Source organism: Bos javanicus, chromosome 14 (assembly GCF_032452875.1).
Source record: "Bos javanicus breed banteng chromosome 14, ARS-OSU_banteng_1.0, whole genome shotgun sequence".
NCBI lineage: Eukaryota > Metazoa > Chordata > Mammalia > Artiodactyla > Bovidae > Bos > Bos javanicus.
The window spans coordinates 66,081,643-66,094,772 of record NC_083881.1 but is presented as its reverse complement, the minus strand read 5'-3'; the positions used below and the strand labels follow the sequence as shown (position 1 = coordinate 66,094,772).

Here is a 13,130-nt window from a genome sequence, read left to right as displayed (position 1 = left end):
CTGGTGGTGGTTTGGTCACTCAGTCGTGTCCGACTCTTGGACTCCATGACTGTAGCCCACTGGGCTCCTCTGTCCATGGGATTCTCCAGGCAAGAACACTGGAGTGGGTTGTCATTTCCTTCTCCAGGGGATCTTCCTCACACAAGAATTGAACCGAGGTCTCCCGCATTGCAGGCAGATTCTTTACTGACTGAGCTATGAGGGAAGCCCCCCGCCTACCACCTGTGAAATCTCTAATAGAGGTACACTCTATAGAATCCATGCGAACAGAAGGGACAAAGCACAAGTCTGCCTAGATTGGAGAGTATATTAGCTTCCTGAAGCTGCTGTAACAAATCAGCATAAACCTGGTGGCTTAAAACAACAGAAATTTACTCTCTCACGGTTCTGGAGCCTGGAAGCTCCAAATCAATTTCTTTGGGCTGAAATCAAGATGGCAGGGCCACACTCCCTCTAGAGTTTCTAGCAGAGAATCTGTTCCGTGCCTCCCCCAGTTTCTGGTGGCTGCTGGCACATCCTTGGTTTATGGTTGCATCACTCTAACCTCTGTCTCTGTGGCTGCATTGCCTTCCTCTTCCATGTGAAATCTCCCTGTGTCTCCCTCTCATAAAAAAAGAAAAAAGATAACATGTGATGGCATTTAGGGTCCATCCAGATAATCCAGGTTAATCTTCTTGTCTCAAGATCTTTATCGTAATTACACTGGCATGACTCCAGTACAGCTGGACTGGAGGGGCAGGCAGCAGCCTTTTTACGCCATGGGTCTGCAGGTGGTGCTGCAACACGAAGGATGCTAAAGCAGAGAAGGATAGGTTCAAAGGAGACATTTAGACATCCTGGCGCAGTGTGGAGGATGGACTGGGAGGGAGCAAGGCCAGGGAACAGCAAAACCAGTTAGGAGACTCTTTGGGATCTCAGAAGAAGGAGGGTAAATGTGGAGAGTTAACTACAACAGGGCCATGAAGAAACAATATTCACATTCATTGCAGCAAACGCTGGAAAAATGTAATGCTTTTTAGAATGCTGAATGGGTTGGACTATTCTTACCCCTAATCTCCTTTGCCCTTGTAGATAATTGCATTGTCTGCAGTACTAACCCAAACTAAGTTAAAGCTATAATCCCATACGTAGAAATGAAGAAAGAAAAAATTTCATTCCAGAAGAGATTTTTAATTTGTTATCTTGGTTTTTGTATGCCATAAGGTTATTGCCTTTCTATCCTGAGAAAGTCTCATAGCATTGGATCCGAATCTGGTGATTTAAAGCCAACAGAAAAGGTCAGGGTTACAAAACACAGCGTATCGTTGCTATTCTACAAGCTAGTCTATGCCAATTTTTAATCAACCTCAAAAACCCAGGCAGAAAAGCCCAACATACTGCCTTCCCACACAATTAAGCACTGCTACATTTTGTCTTTTACTTGGGAACACGTTTACTTACATGATTATACATTTGTTATCTTAAAAAACTGAACCCCATTAACGATAAGCCTTACTTAGCTTACTAAGCCACCATGCTTGTTGTTTTTGAGAAATTTAAGTTGTAGCAGAACAAATTTATGGGAAAAATTTAATAAGACATCCTTTGGGGGCTTTTAACACTTCATTAAAAGGAGAACAACAATAGTCAAGAAAGGTGAGATATCACTTAAGGAAATCTTAAACTTGGGTCTATTAGAAAACAAATCAATCCTGTTTAATGTTGGAAAGGGGATCTTTGAAACAAGGACTGACATGCTGAACACAAAGAATGCTATTGTTTGCATCCAGATATGAGGTCCCATACCTTTCAAATTTTGCAAGAACATACTCTTAATAATAATTTAACTAAATTGGTCATTCTTTGTTCTCAAAGAAGCAGGATTGCCGGCTGCCTTTTGCAGGGAAACCCCAGGATGCGCGAGAGGCTTCCTCCCTTGAGCTGGAAAACCTGGGAGCTCGCTGAATTACAGCTCTTTCCCCCACACCTGATTGGGTTTCAAGAGTGCATGACTCTTTTGAGAGCAATGCCAGCCTTGAACTTGGGCTGTATTTTGCCAGCTCCATCCTCCTGGAGACTAAACTCCACTGTGTATGTCAGGCCCCAGCCCCTGGGTGAGTTTTTGCCTCGATATGGGGGAGGGATAGTGACACTGCCTCTTACTGACACGCATCTGCCCTAGACTCCTGCGGCCCTCTCCACCCACCAGACCAGATCTTTCTGACATCAAGGCAGGAATCAAGTGCAGATTTTCTCCTCTGGGACACTGTGACCTGGACACTCCATTGCCTCTAAAGGGCCAGTACTCGTAACCAAATAAATCCCCCTAACCCCAAGCTCCCCCTTTCCTGGCAAAATTCTCACATCCCACTGGTCCAGCAACCAGGTCCCAACCCACCTTATGGTCAGCCCACCTCTGATACCCAAAGAACTCATAGATGGTGACTGTGATTTGGGTCTGAGAGAACAGTTCAGAAGTCTAATAAAATGCTGAGCGTGGAACTCAGGACTATTCTCGACTTCGTGGCTGTGGCCGCCGCTTGTGACAGGGGGTCCACTTGTACCTTGTTCGCAAAGAACCACTCGTTTCTCCACTGCCGCGGCTCAGGCAGTCACATCCAAAGGCACTTCACACTGTCTCCTCTTCTGCTCTGGCTCTCTTCACGTACAATTATGTAACTGTACTATGCTAGTCCTGGAAGCACAATGGAAGCAGTCCATCAGATTGTATAAGCAAGGGCAGCTTCACACCAGTCCTTCAACTGTGGTTTTTCAAGTATTTCTAAGGCATTCTCATTCTCTGTCTACATCTTTCACACACACACATTGTACACTGTATAATGTATGCCTGTGTGTGTGCACTCTTTGCGACCCTATGGACTGTAACTCTCCAGGCTCCTCTGTCCATGGATTCTCCTGGCAAGAATACTGGAGTGGGGTGCCATGCCCTCCTCCAAGGGATCTTTCTGACCCAGGAATCGAACTGGGGTCTCCCACATTACAGGCGGATTCTTTACCAGCTGAACTACCAGGGAAGCCCTGGATAATGGATATGTGATCTAATTTACATATATCACACCCCATATATGGCTACAGTTTGAGGACAGAGTCCATGTTTCCGATTTCTCTGGTATCACTGCCCAACGCTCTTGAGAAGGGCTCTCTACTTGTGATTTTTACTGAGTGGAATGTTGGCTGCATTTGGGCCGTCACTGTTGACTGGCTGATCAAACTCAGTGTGGGCTGTAATGAGGGAAGAGTATCTCTGTCTCCCAAATAGCCCCGGAACAATCAGAGCCCTGCAAGTCCAGAGGCTGAAGAGGAAATAAAGACCTCCCAGAATTCACAGGACTGACCTCAACCTTGAATGACATTATCAGCAATGCTGACGTGGCTTCTAGGACTCCATACAGCGTTGCACTCACATACCACACCTATTTCACCTAAATCCACTAAACTTTTAGGAGGCTCCTACCTTCTGAAGAGGTGGTTGTTGATGGTAAAGACATCACTAAGCAGGTAGAGGCAAGACTGAGATACTCCTTTTGCCAGCAGATACCCTCTGACTTTTCTGTCTGCAGAAAGACAAGAGGCTTTTCTAGAAACCCCTCTTGGGGGAGAGAGCATGAGTGAGGGTGGTAAGTCTAGAATTTAGAGATAAGTCACAGCTTAGAGTTGACGCTAAGGAAAATATTTCAGAAACTGATCCTATAACTAAGCTTTTAAGGAGATTACTGCTCTGGTTCACCCACAACGACAAGGCGGGCTACACTGGGGTGACTTTTCTGGGGCTGCTCCTCTGAGGCAGGATATAGAAAGTGAAGGTCTCTGATGAGCTGGGGAGAGAGGTGGCTGCCCAAGAAGACAGTGAACCAGAGGAGGAGGACTCCAGCCTACCCAGTGGTCACTGCTGTTAGGGCCATGTAGTACCTCTCATCCTAGCTACAGGACCTCTTTTTCATCCAGCCCTTCCCAAGGGCTCATGTTCTTTGGGCCTTGGCAACTGGTTTAGGAAAGGATACGGACCTAACCTTGTCCAGTCAGACTAAAGGCAATGGATTTTCATTGGTGGAGAAAGTCAAGCTTTCCTTCCTGAAAATGAAAAGGCAGGATGAAGGCTACAGGGGTGAGCCTGCAAAAAGTGGGATCGACAGCCCCGAGGAACAGAAGTGGAAGAGGAGAGGGAGACCCTGTGTTTGCCATGCGACTGCAGCCTGTGGATCAAGGCTGGTGTGGACCCGGAGTTCTTCTGGCCTTCCATGTCATCCAGACTGATTAATTTCCTCTATTATTTAAGCCAGTTAAAGTTAGATTTCCAGGGACTCGCCAACCAAAGCCTCTTAGTTTACAAAGCGTTCTTCGTCGGGAAGCCAAGTGTCAAAGCCAGAAGAGAAATGGACCCCCGTTGCAAGCCACAGAGGTCAGGCCCAGGTCACTGAAAGGGGGAAACCATTTGAGAGGTGCTGAGAAGGTGAGGGGGTGGCTTAGGGAGCCACAGAGTTGAGGCTGCTGGCAGACCTCAGAACAACCCGCCAAGACTAGGGTGGGTCTCTGAAGGAGCCACGCCAGGACAAACACAATATTTGGTGAGGTGTGGAGCTCATGACTAAATATAAGCTAGCCTGTGTTTACACAAGCCTGTGTTTACTCTGCATCTCCTGGCGTGTGCTAAAGACGACAGGAGAACACGCTGGGAGTGGCCATCAGGCCAAGTGACAAGATGAAACAAACGCACAGGTGTGCACGTGCTGAGAACCAGGTGGAGGGGAAGTGGAGTGGCACCTGCTAGCCTCTGGGCTGTGCACCAGGACAGAGTGCTGAAGAGCTCTGACTTTATGTAAAGTGCAATATAAAAGGCGTGAACTGAGTGGAGGAACACTGGACCTTGAGAAAAAAACAAGCCAAAACAAACAAACCAAAACACCCAAGCTAAAATAAACAGCATTTAAGTCTTAACGCTGACACAGCATGAGCTTTCCCAAGCTGGGGTGCTGGTCCTTAGTCGGTTAAACTACCGTCAGCATCTGAAGATGTCATCACACTTCTGACACCAAATCCTGTCAGCTGTTCCCAGGGCCACACTTCTATCCTTCCCCAATCCAGAAGTCTGGAAAGAGGCAGAAGACACAGGGCAAATCCTTGCCTTAGTACACTTGCCTTAGATGACAAGTGTTCCAACTAGGAAATTACTGCAATCAAGAAGTGCTCTGTAATGTGACTATGTCTGGAGAGTGAAGGGGAGCCAAACACCAAATGGAGTGAGGAAGGCAGTGGAGGTAGAGAAACAGTTGGTTCTGGATTAAAGAAAAGAGAGTTGCATCAAATAATTGACAAAATTTCTCTTATTTCCATTTGCAATGAGTTAAATGCTCAAAATTCTCCAAGCCAGGCTTCAACAGTACATGAACTGTGAACTTCCAGATGTTCAAGCTGGATTTAGAAAAGGTGGAGGAAGCAGAGATCAAATTGCCAACATCCACTGGATCACTGAAAAAGCAAGAGAGTTCCAGAAAAACACCTACTTCTGCTCTATTGACTACTCCAAAGCCTGTGACTGTGTATCACAACAAACTGTGGAAAATTCTTCAAGAGATGGGAATACCAGACCACCTGACCTGCCTCCTGAGAAACCTGTATGCAGGTCAGGAAGCAACAGTTAGAACCAGACATAGAACCACAGACTGGTTCCAAATCGGGAAAGGAGTCCGTCAAGGCTGTATATTGTCACCCTGCTTATATATCTTGCATGCAGAGTACATCATGTGAAACGCTGGGCTGGATGAAGCACAAGCTGGAATTAAGACTGTTAGGAGAAATATCAATAACCTCAAATATGCAAGTGACACCACCCTTATGGCAGAAAATGAAAAGGAACTAAAGAGCCTCTTGATGAAAGTGAAAGAGGGAAAAAAAAAAAAAAAGAAGAAAGTGAAAGTGAAAGAGGAGAGTGAAAAAGTTGGCTTAAGACTCAACATTCAAAAAATGAAGATGATGGCATCCAGTCCCACCACTTCATGACAAATAAATGGAGAAACAATGGAAACAGTGTGAGACTTTATTTTGGGGGGCTCCAAAATCACTGCAGATGGTGATTGCAGTCATGAAATTAAAAGACGCTTGCTACTTGGAAGAAAAGCTATGACCAACCTAGACAGCATATTAAAAAGCAGAGACATTACTTTGCCAACAAAGGTCCATCTAGTCAAAGCTATGGTTTTTCCAGTAGTCATGTATGGATGTGAAAGTTGGACTATAAAGAAAGCTGAGCGCCGAAGAATTAATGCTTTTGAACTGTGGTGTTGGAGAAGACTCTTCAGAGTCCCTTGGACTGCAAGGAGATCCAACCAGTCCATCCTAAAGGAATCAGTCCTGAATATTCATTGGAAGGACTGATGCTGAAGCTGAAACTCCAGTACTTTGGCCACCTAATGCAAAGAACTGACTCTTTCCCTGATGCTGGGAAAGATTGAAGGCAGGAGGAGAAGGGGATGACAGAGGATGAGAAGGTTGGATGGCATCACCAACTCGATGGACATGAGTTTGAGTGAGCTCCATGAGTTGGTGATGGACAGGGAAGCCTGGTGTGCTGGAGTCCATGGGGCTGCAAAGAGTTGGACACGACTGAGCAACTGAACTGACTGAAATTCAGTAATGACTAATCATTAGAAATATATATTTTATGATACTTCCTGTAGCATAGGTTGACTGTAATACTTCTAATAATGGCTAGTTTTGAAAAACAGTTTTGCAGATTACCTTTAATTGGTTGGGCCAGGTCTTAGTTGTCTTTGAGCTGTGGCATGTGAGATCTAGTTCCCTGACCAGGGATTGAACTTGGGCCTTGGGAGCAAGGAGTTTTAGCCACTGGACTACCAGGGAAGTTCCTAGCTAGTGTTTATTCTGTGCTTTCTATGTGTCTGGCACTGCTAACTATTCGATATACATTATTTTATTTTATTCCTACATCAACCCTATAAGGTATATAGTGTTATTAGTGTTATTGCTATTACCATTTTGATAGAGAAAGTCAAGATTTGGAGAAATTAAGAAAATTGCCAACACATCTAGTAAAGAGGCCAAGCTTTTTAAAACACCCTATCCTAGAACAAAATGGATAGCTTAGGGGAAAGTCATCTTTTCCACAGTAAACTCTCAAATGCCAATTTGAACAATCACCAACACTTTAAAAAGAAATTGTTTAAATAATTCTCCTAAGCAAACAAAATGAATACAGCGTACCATTTCCCACACTATCTGGGTAAAACAAGCAAGTTGAACAGTCATAGCATTGATAATATTTTTAAACATTTTAAAACTGTAGAATATAATAGATACAGGCAACTGCAAAGAAAATGATATAGACAAACAAATTACTAAAATGAATTATTATAAGGCAAACACTCTCATAACAGCATCCAGATCATGAAACAGAAACTGGGTGCCCACCCAAAGCCCTCCCTTTGCTTCATCCCATCACAGCCTCTCCCGTTGCCCAAGAAAACCCTGGTCTGACTTCGTGGCAATCACTTCCTTCCTTTCCCTTACGGTTTCACCACAGAAGTGTGCATCCCTGAACACTGTGAAGGGAGACTGTCTGTTTTGTCTAATATCTCTTCTAGTTGTATTTTAATTTGCAAGGAGAATCTCTATCCTTGCTCTCCCCCTTTTATCTCCCCGTAAAAGTGATTTGCGAAGAAGCTGAGCCACATAAACCTGTAAACTGGAGAAGTTTCCCACAGCCTGAACTTAGCTGACTGCATGAATGCAACTTTATAACTAGTTAGTAGGAATCGGCTTCCCTGGTGGCTCAGTGGTAGAGAATTCGCCTGCAATGCAGGAGAAGCAGGAGATACGGGTTCAGTCCCTGGGCTGGGAAAATCCTCTGGTGGAGGAAATGGCAACCCACTTCAGCATTCTTGCCTAGAGAATCCTGTGGGCAGAGGAACCTGGTGGGCTACAGCCTGTGGGGTCACAAAGAGTGAGAGTGACAGGTAGATTTAAATGCAAACATGTGGTGTGACAAATTCACGACAGCATTAAGAATCTGTTCCTCAACTGAGGACCATGGGGTGACTACAATGATGATAATGGTTAGAAAAGCTTTGATACAATTGCTTGGAGGTAATTGATTTCTTCCTTCCTCCTTTTTGCTGCCTTATATTGTACCTCTTGAAGAAAACCTGGTAAAGGGGAAATGCCACATTGGCTATATAAGGAAGGCTTAAAAAAAAAAAAAAGGTCAATAAGTATAAACAAAATTTAAAAAGAGGCTTTTCTTGGGAATGAAATGGAAAGGACCAGTAACCTCCACCTCGCCCTTTGGTATTTCTAAGTTTTGACACTTTTATGTCTGTAAGAGGCAATCAGATGCAGTGACCAGCAGAAAAGAGATAAATGGTAGCAAAGCAAAATCAATAAAAGGGCACTATAAAACGCAGTGTGATTTTTCTTTAGTCCAGTGAGACAAGCCATATTCATTTTCCCTTACCACATTCTTTTCAAGCTTTAGTTTCTAAGCAATGGCCTTCAGGCATGGAATAAAAATAGCTCTGCAGTTAGGTTTAGACCTTACTTGCTGTAAGATCTGGGGGCAAGTGATTTAACACAAATTTCCTTACATGAACAGTGAGGATAATACATATCTTACAAGGTTGTTGGGGGGCTCGAATGAGATAATAGCTATAAAGTGTCACATAGCAAATGCATAACAAATGTCAGTCTCTTCCATTCCCCTCTTCCCTGCCAAGATGTATCAATTTTCCTTTAAATATGTTGACTTTAAAAATTCAAGCCATTGAAAATCAAAAGTTCAAACAAAGGACATTAAATCTGAATTCTTCATCCACCCTGTGCAGAAGAAACCTTTCTGACAGTATCTTTTCGAATTTAGACATTTAGCAACGTGCATAAACTTAAAGAAACAGCCACGAAACCCCTCCTTTACAATATTTCCCACGTTCATTCTTTCCTGGCCATTCCCTCTACAGCCTTGCTGGATTAGCACTTATTTATTCAACCAGATAACATGAAAAAGACTGTGGGTCTTTCATTCTAAGCATGAGTTTACCAGCAAGGAAAACTGAAGCCCAGTGTGACTTGCCTACATGCACTGAGCTAGTTGACAGCAGAAACTAGACAACAGCCTCTGACGCTTGTTGCAAATTAAATACCTACAGGGGTCAGTAGGTAAAAGAGAAGACAGCAGGGGGGCAGCCCAAGTGGGGAGCACAGATGTTCTGCGCTGTGAACTCCCCCTCACAGTTATCATGTGGGGAAAAGGGCCAAGTTGCTAGCACTTCTGATGTTGAAAAAGATCATGGAAATTTGAAACCTTACATACTCATTTTTTAAATGTTGGCAATGTATTAAACATTTTTAAACCTCTGTGCAGTTTGACACAAGACACATCTACAGGCTGGATTCAGTCCACAGTTGGCCTGTTTGAGGCTCCTTCACACTGCCAACTCTAATTCAAATGTCTTTCATTTGCTTTGGGAGAAGGAAATGGCAACCCACTCCAGTATTCTTGCCTGGAGAATCCCAGGGACAGAGGAACCTGATGGGGCTGCCATCTATGGGATCACACAGAGTCAGACACGTCTGAAGTGACTTAGCAGCAGCAGCAGCAGCATTTGCTTTGATTGCTTCACTCTCTGTTCACAAAAAAAACCTTCAATGGCTCCCCACTGTCTACCAGTCAGAGTCCAGACATCTTAACCCGTTGTCCTTCAAGGCAACTCATGTTGACGTCTAAGATCTGAAACTGTACTTCCACTTTCCGGTCACTGTCAGTTTTCCACTGCAACCAGAACGGCCACTGAATTCTACTCTACGTACAAAAACGTTCAGAAGGGCACCTGTCCAGACCATGTGGGCTGCTCCTTCGTCTGCAGACTTTCTCCTTTCTTGCAGTGCCTTCCATCTGTGCACTCTCATTAATGAAACTCTGTCTTTAAGTGTCCAGTTCAAATAGCACCTCTCTGGAAAACATCCCTGATGGCCCCTGCTAAAACCCACCTTGTTCTGAATTCCCAAAGGACTTTATATCCCTCACATGACACTTAAAACATACTGCCTTGCTTTAGAGTTACCTACATAGCTCGTTTCCCCAAGCATCTAATAACAAGAAGGAAGGAAGAGTTTGTGTCTAAAGACTGTGTTGAATATTCCACAGTGCTTTATACAAAGTGGGGAGTTCAATAATAATCTTAGAAGCATTATCTTTTTATACTGAAAACGTGTGGATCAAACATAAAGAAAATACCTTGGCAGAACTTAATTGCACTTATACTTGTATAGGCAGATGCCTAAATGATGCAGATTGGGCAAAAGCCTTGCTTCCCTGATTCCCTAGAACACTTTCCCCTCTGAACTCCCACTTATTACTTGTTTGGAGATTTCTTCCTCTAAAACCACTCACATCTTTGCTTTAGATGTCACTGATTCTAAGAAGGCACTGTTAAATATTCATCTGTCACCTGAAATGTGTTTCAGGGAAGTTGCTCTTTTTCTGTGAGTAAGGTTAATGTATCAGATCTGATGGTTCTCTCTTAAAAAACCACAGAGAGCTGAGCTATCACTGAACAGACACTGTCCGAGTATTTCAGTAGTAATAAAATTTAAACTCTGGCTATCCAGTAATCAGGGCTTCCCTGGTGGCTCACTCAGTAAAGAATCTGCATGCAGGAGTACTGTTTGCAATGCAGGAGACCGGAGTTTGATCCCTGGGTCGGGAAGATCCCCCGGAGAAGGAAATGGCAACCCACTCCAGTATTTTTGCCTGGGAAATCTCATGGAGGGAGGAGCTTGGTGGGCTATAGCACACGGGGTCACCAGAGTTGGACATGACTTAGTGACTAAACCACCATCCAATAACCATGGTTAACTTTGAGTGTGGAAGTCCTAAACTTATATCCCTTATTTCGTTTTCTTGAAGCCACTCCCATTCGCAGCTATCTATAATCAGTTAGGGCTTCCCTCCTGGCTCAGATAGTAAAGAATCCACCTGCAATATGGGAGACCTGGGTTCAATCCCTGGGTTGGGAAGATCTTCTGGAGGAGGGCATGACAACCCACTCCAGTATTCTTGCCTGGAGAATCCCCATGGCTACAGTCTATGGGGTCACAAAGAGTTGGACACGACTGAGCGACTTAAGCACAGTACATAATCAGTTAATGTTCAAAAAGAAAAGAAAAATTAGATTCCATTTTATTTCTACTGGCCTGCTCAGCACAAGAGGCACTCAATAAAATTTTTGCTGAATGAATTTTTAAAAATCAAGTTTTACTTTTGCTTAAAAACAAATGCAATCAATGAAAAGTTAAAATCCCAAAATCTTATAAGATAATCTAAATCTGCATAATAATGGGAAAAGTTGATACAGTCTTACCTCAAACTAGCTATGGTTCATGTGTCAACTGAGTAGTTTCAATTAGCATATTCCTGATACACTCTTTCTAACCTGTGCAAACCTATACTGCCAAAGGCAAGTTAAGCCTTGCAAACATAAAGTTAAGTTTTCACATTTACGTCACATGATAAGCTATGTTCGGTGTCAGAGAGCCAAGACAATCTTGAATTCCAGGAACCATTAAAGAAAACTAATGTCTACAGAGATTTCCGCTCTGCAAACAATGTTTTCTCCTGTTTTGGATGATGCCATCTCAGGTCACATTTACTAACTCTTTAATTCCTTTACCAAAAAGACCAAAAAAATCAGTTGACTTTTCTTGGGACTGTTTCTAGCATTAGCATATTATAATATGCTTTATAACATAAGCTAGCATAAGCATAGTATAACAGATATGCTCAAAGAACTCCCCATGAAAAGCAGTCTTTGTAACTCTTCTTGGTAGAAGGAAGGAGAAATGGAATCTAATAGGCTCAGTGCCCTCTCACTTTTCCTGTTTTAGTATGTTTTGTGGTAAAGCACACTCAAAGTGACATTCTCTCCTCTGCTGAAAACTAATAAGGTGGACACGTTTATTTTGTCCTTATATAAGTAAGTTATCTTCTGAGCTAAATTTTTGAAAACAAAATTCTAACATTTCAGAAACTAACATTCAAAACACTTGGCAAGCATAAAGGCTTCCAGGTGTTTGATTACGGTTAAAGCCCCTGATTTAGACCAACAACAGATATTTTATAATTACAGTGTTGTAAAATAAAAAGACCTATTGATTTGTTAAAGAACAAGAACAAAGTAACACATTATGAAAACAGAAGGGAGCCTGGAATCCACCATATCAAGATCACTTGCTCGTTCTTGAAAGAATATAAATGTGGCTAGAGGAAGGGCTTTTTTTCCCCCTCCTGCTCTTAAACCAAGCCTGAAATAAATGGGCAGCTCCAATCCCCTTTGATCTTGTTAAATGTGTGTTTCCAGCGTACATGGGCGTTGTTGAGGCTGACGACGTTTTCCCACAGGGCCGGTGAGCAAGGAGAGAGTCTGGCAACTGCAACCTGAGAATGTCAGTGTTCTTGTGCGGAAATGGAAGGAGCTGAGCTGACACGCTGGGGACACACACACACAGTCACGCTCAGAGCATCTGCACAGAGGTGCTATCTGGTGGCCTTGAACCAGTTCTCTGATTCTGAGAAACAGTGTCACTCATGTTTTTAACTGTAAAATGATCCTGGGGGCGAATACGGGTGGAGGAGGGTTGCCCCCACACGCCTTAGAGTCCATCTGGGAGGAGAGGCTGGAGAGGCGGGATGTGTGGGGACACAGAGGCCCAGAACCGCCGGCCTGTGTGACCCACTCCCGGGGGCTGCTGCCCAGGGCTTCCCCGCTCTCCCGAACGCCGGGCAGTGAGGTCCACGTGTGGAAACTGCGTGTCAGCTCTGCCCACGTGGGCAGCCCCAACCCGGTCCCCCCCCCGGGCGGCGGGGCGGCCGGACCTTACCTGGTTCCGGCGGTACCACGCGCCCGACAGGGAGCCATTGCCGGCGCCCTGCGCCCCATACGTGAAGTTCCGAGCCAGCTCGTCCAGGACGGCCGAGGCGGCGGCCCCGGGCTCCCCCGGCGCCGGCGCCGCCATAAGCACTCGCTGCCCGCTCGCCGGGGCTCTGGCTCCGGCCGCCTCCCGGCCCAGCCGCACCCGCCAGGCGCCGCGGAGGAGGCGCGCCCTGCGGAGGCCGCGCCCGGGCC

At 44.6% G+C, this 13,130-nt stretch overlaps 1 protein-coding gene across 2 annotated transcripts in view; it reads right to left on the bottom strand.

Annotated features, from left to right (window-relative positions):
• The window catches only part of NIPAL2 (NIPA like domain containing 2), a 92,920-nt gene extending 79,790 nt beyond the window's left edge, over positions 1-13,130 (bottom strand). The window contains exon 1 of one of the 2 annotated variants that reach the window (XM_061439285.1): positions 12,886-13,130. In XM_061439285.1, coding sequence (XP_061295269.1) covers positions 12,886-13,020 — 135 coding nt within the window. In that variant the 5' untranslated portion in view covers positions 13,021-13,130. The remainder of the gene's footprint in view (positions 1-12,885) is intronic. The other variant, XM_061439286.1, reaches the window with a different exon arrangement.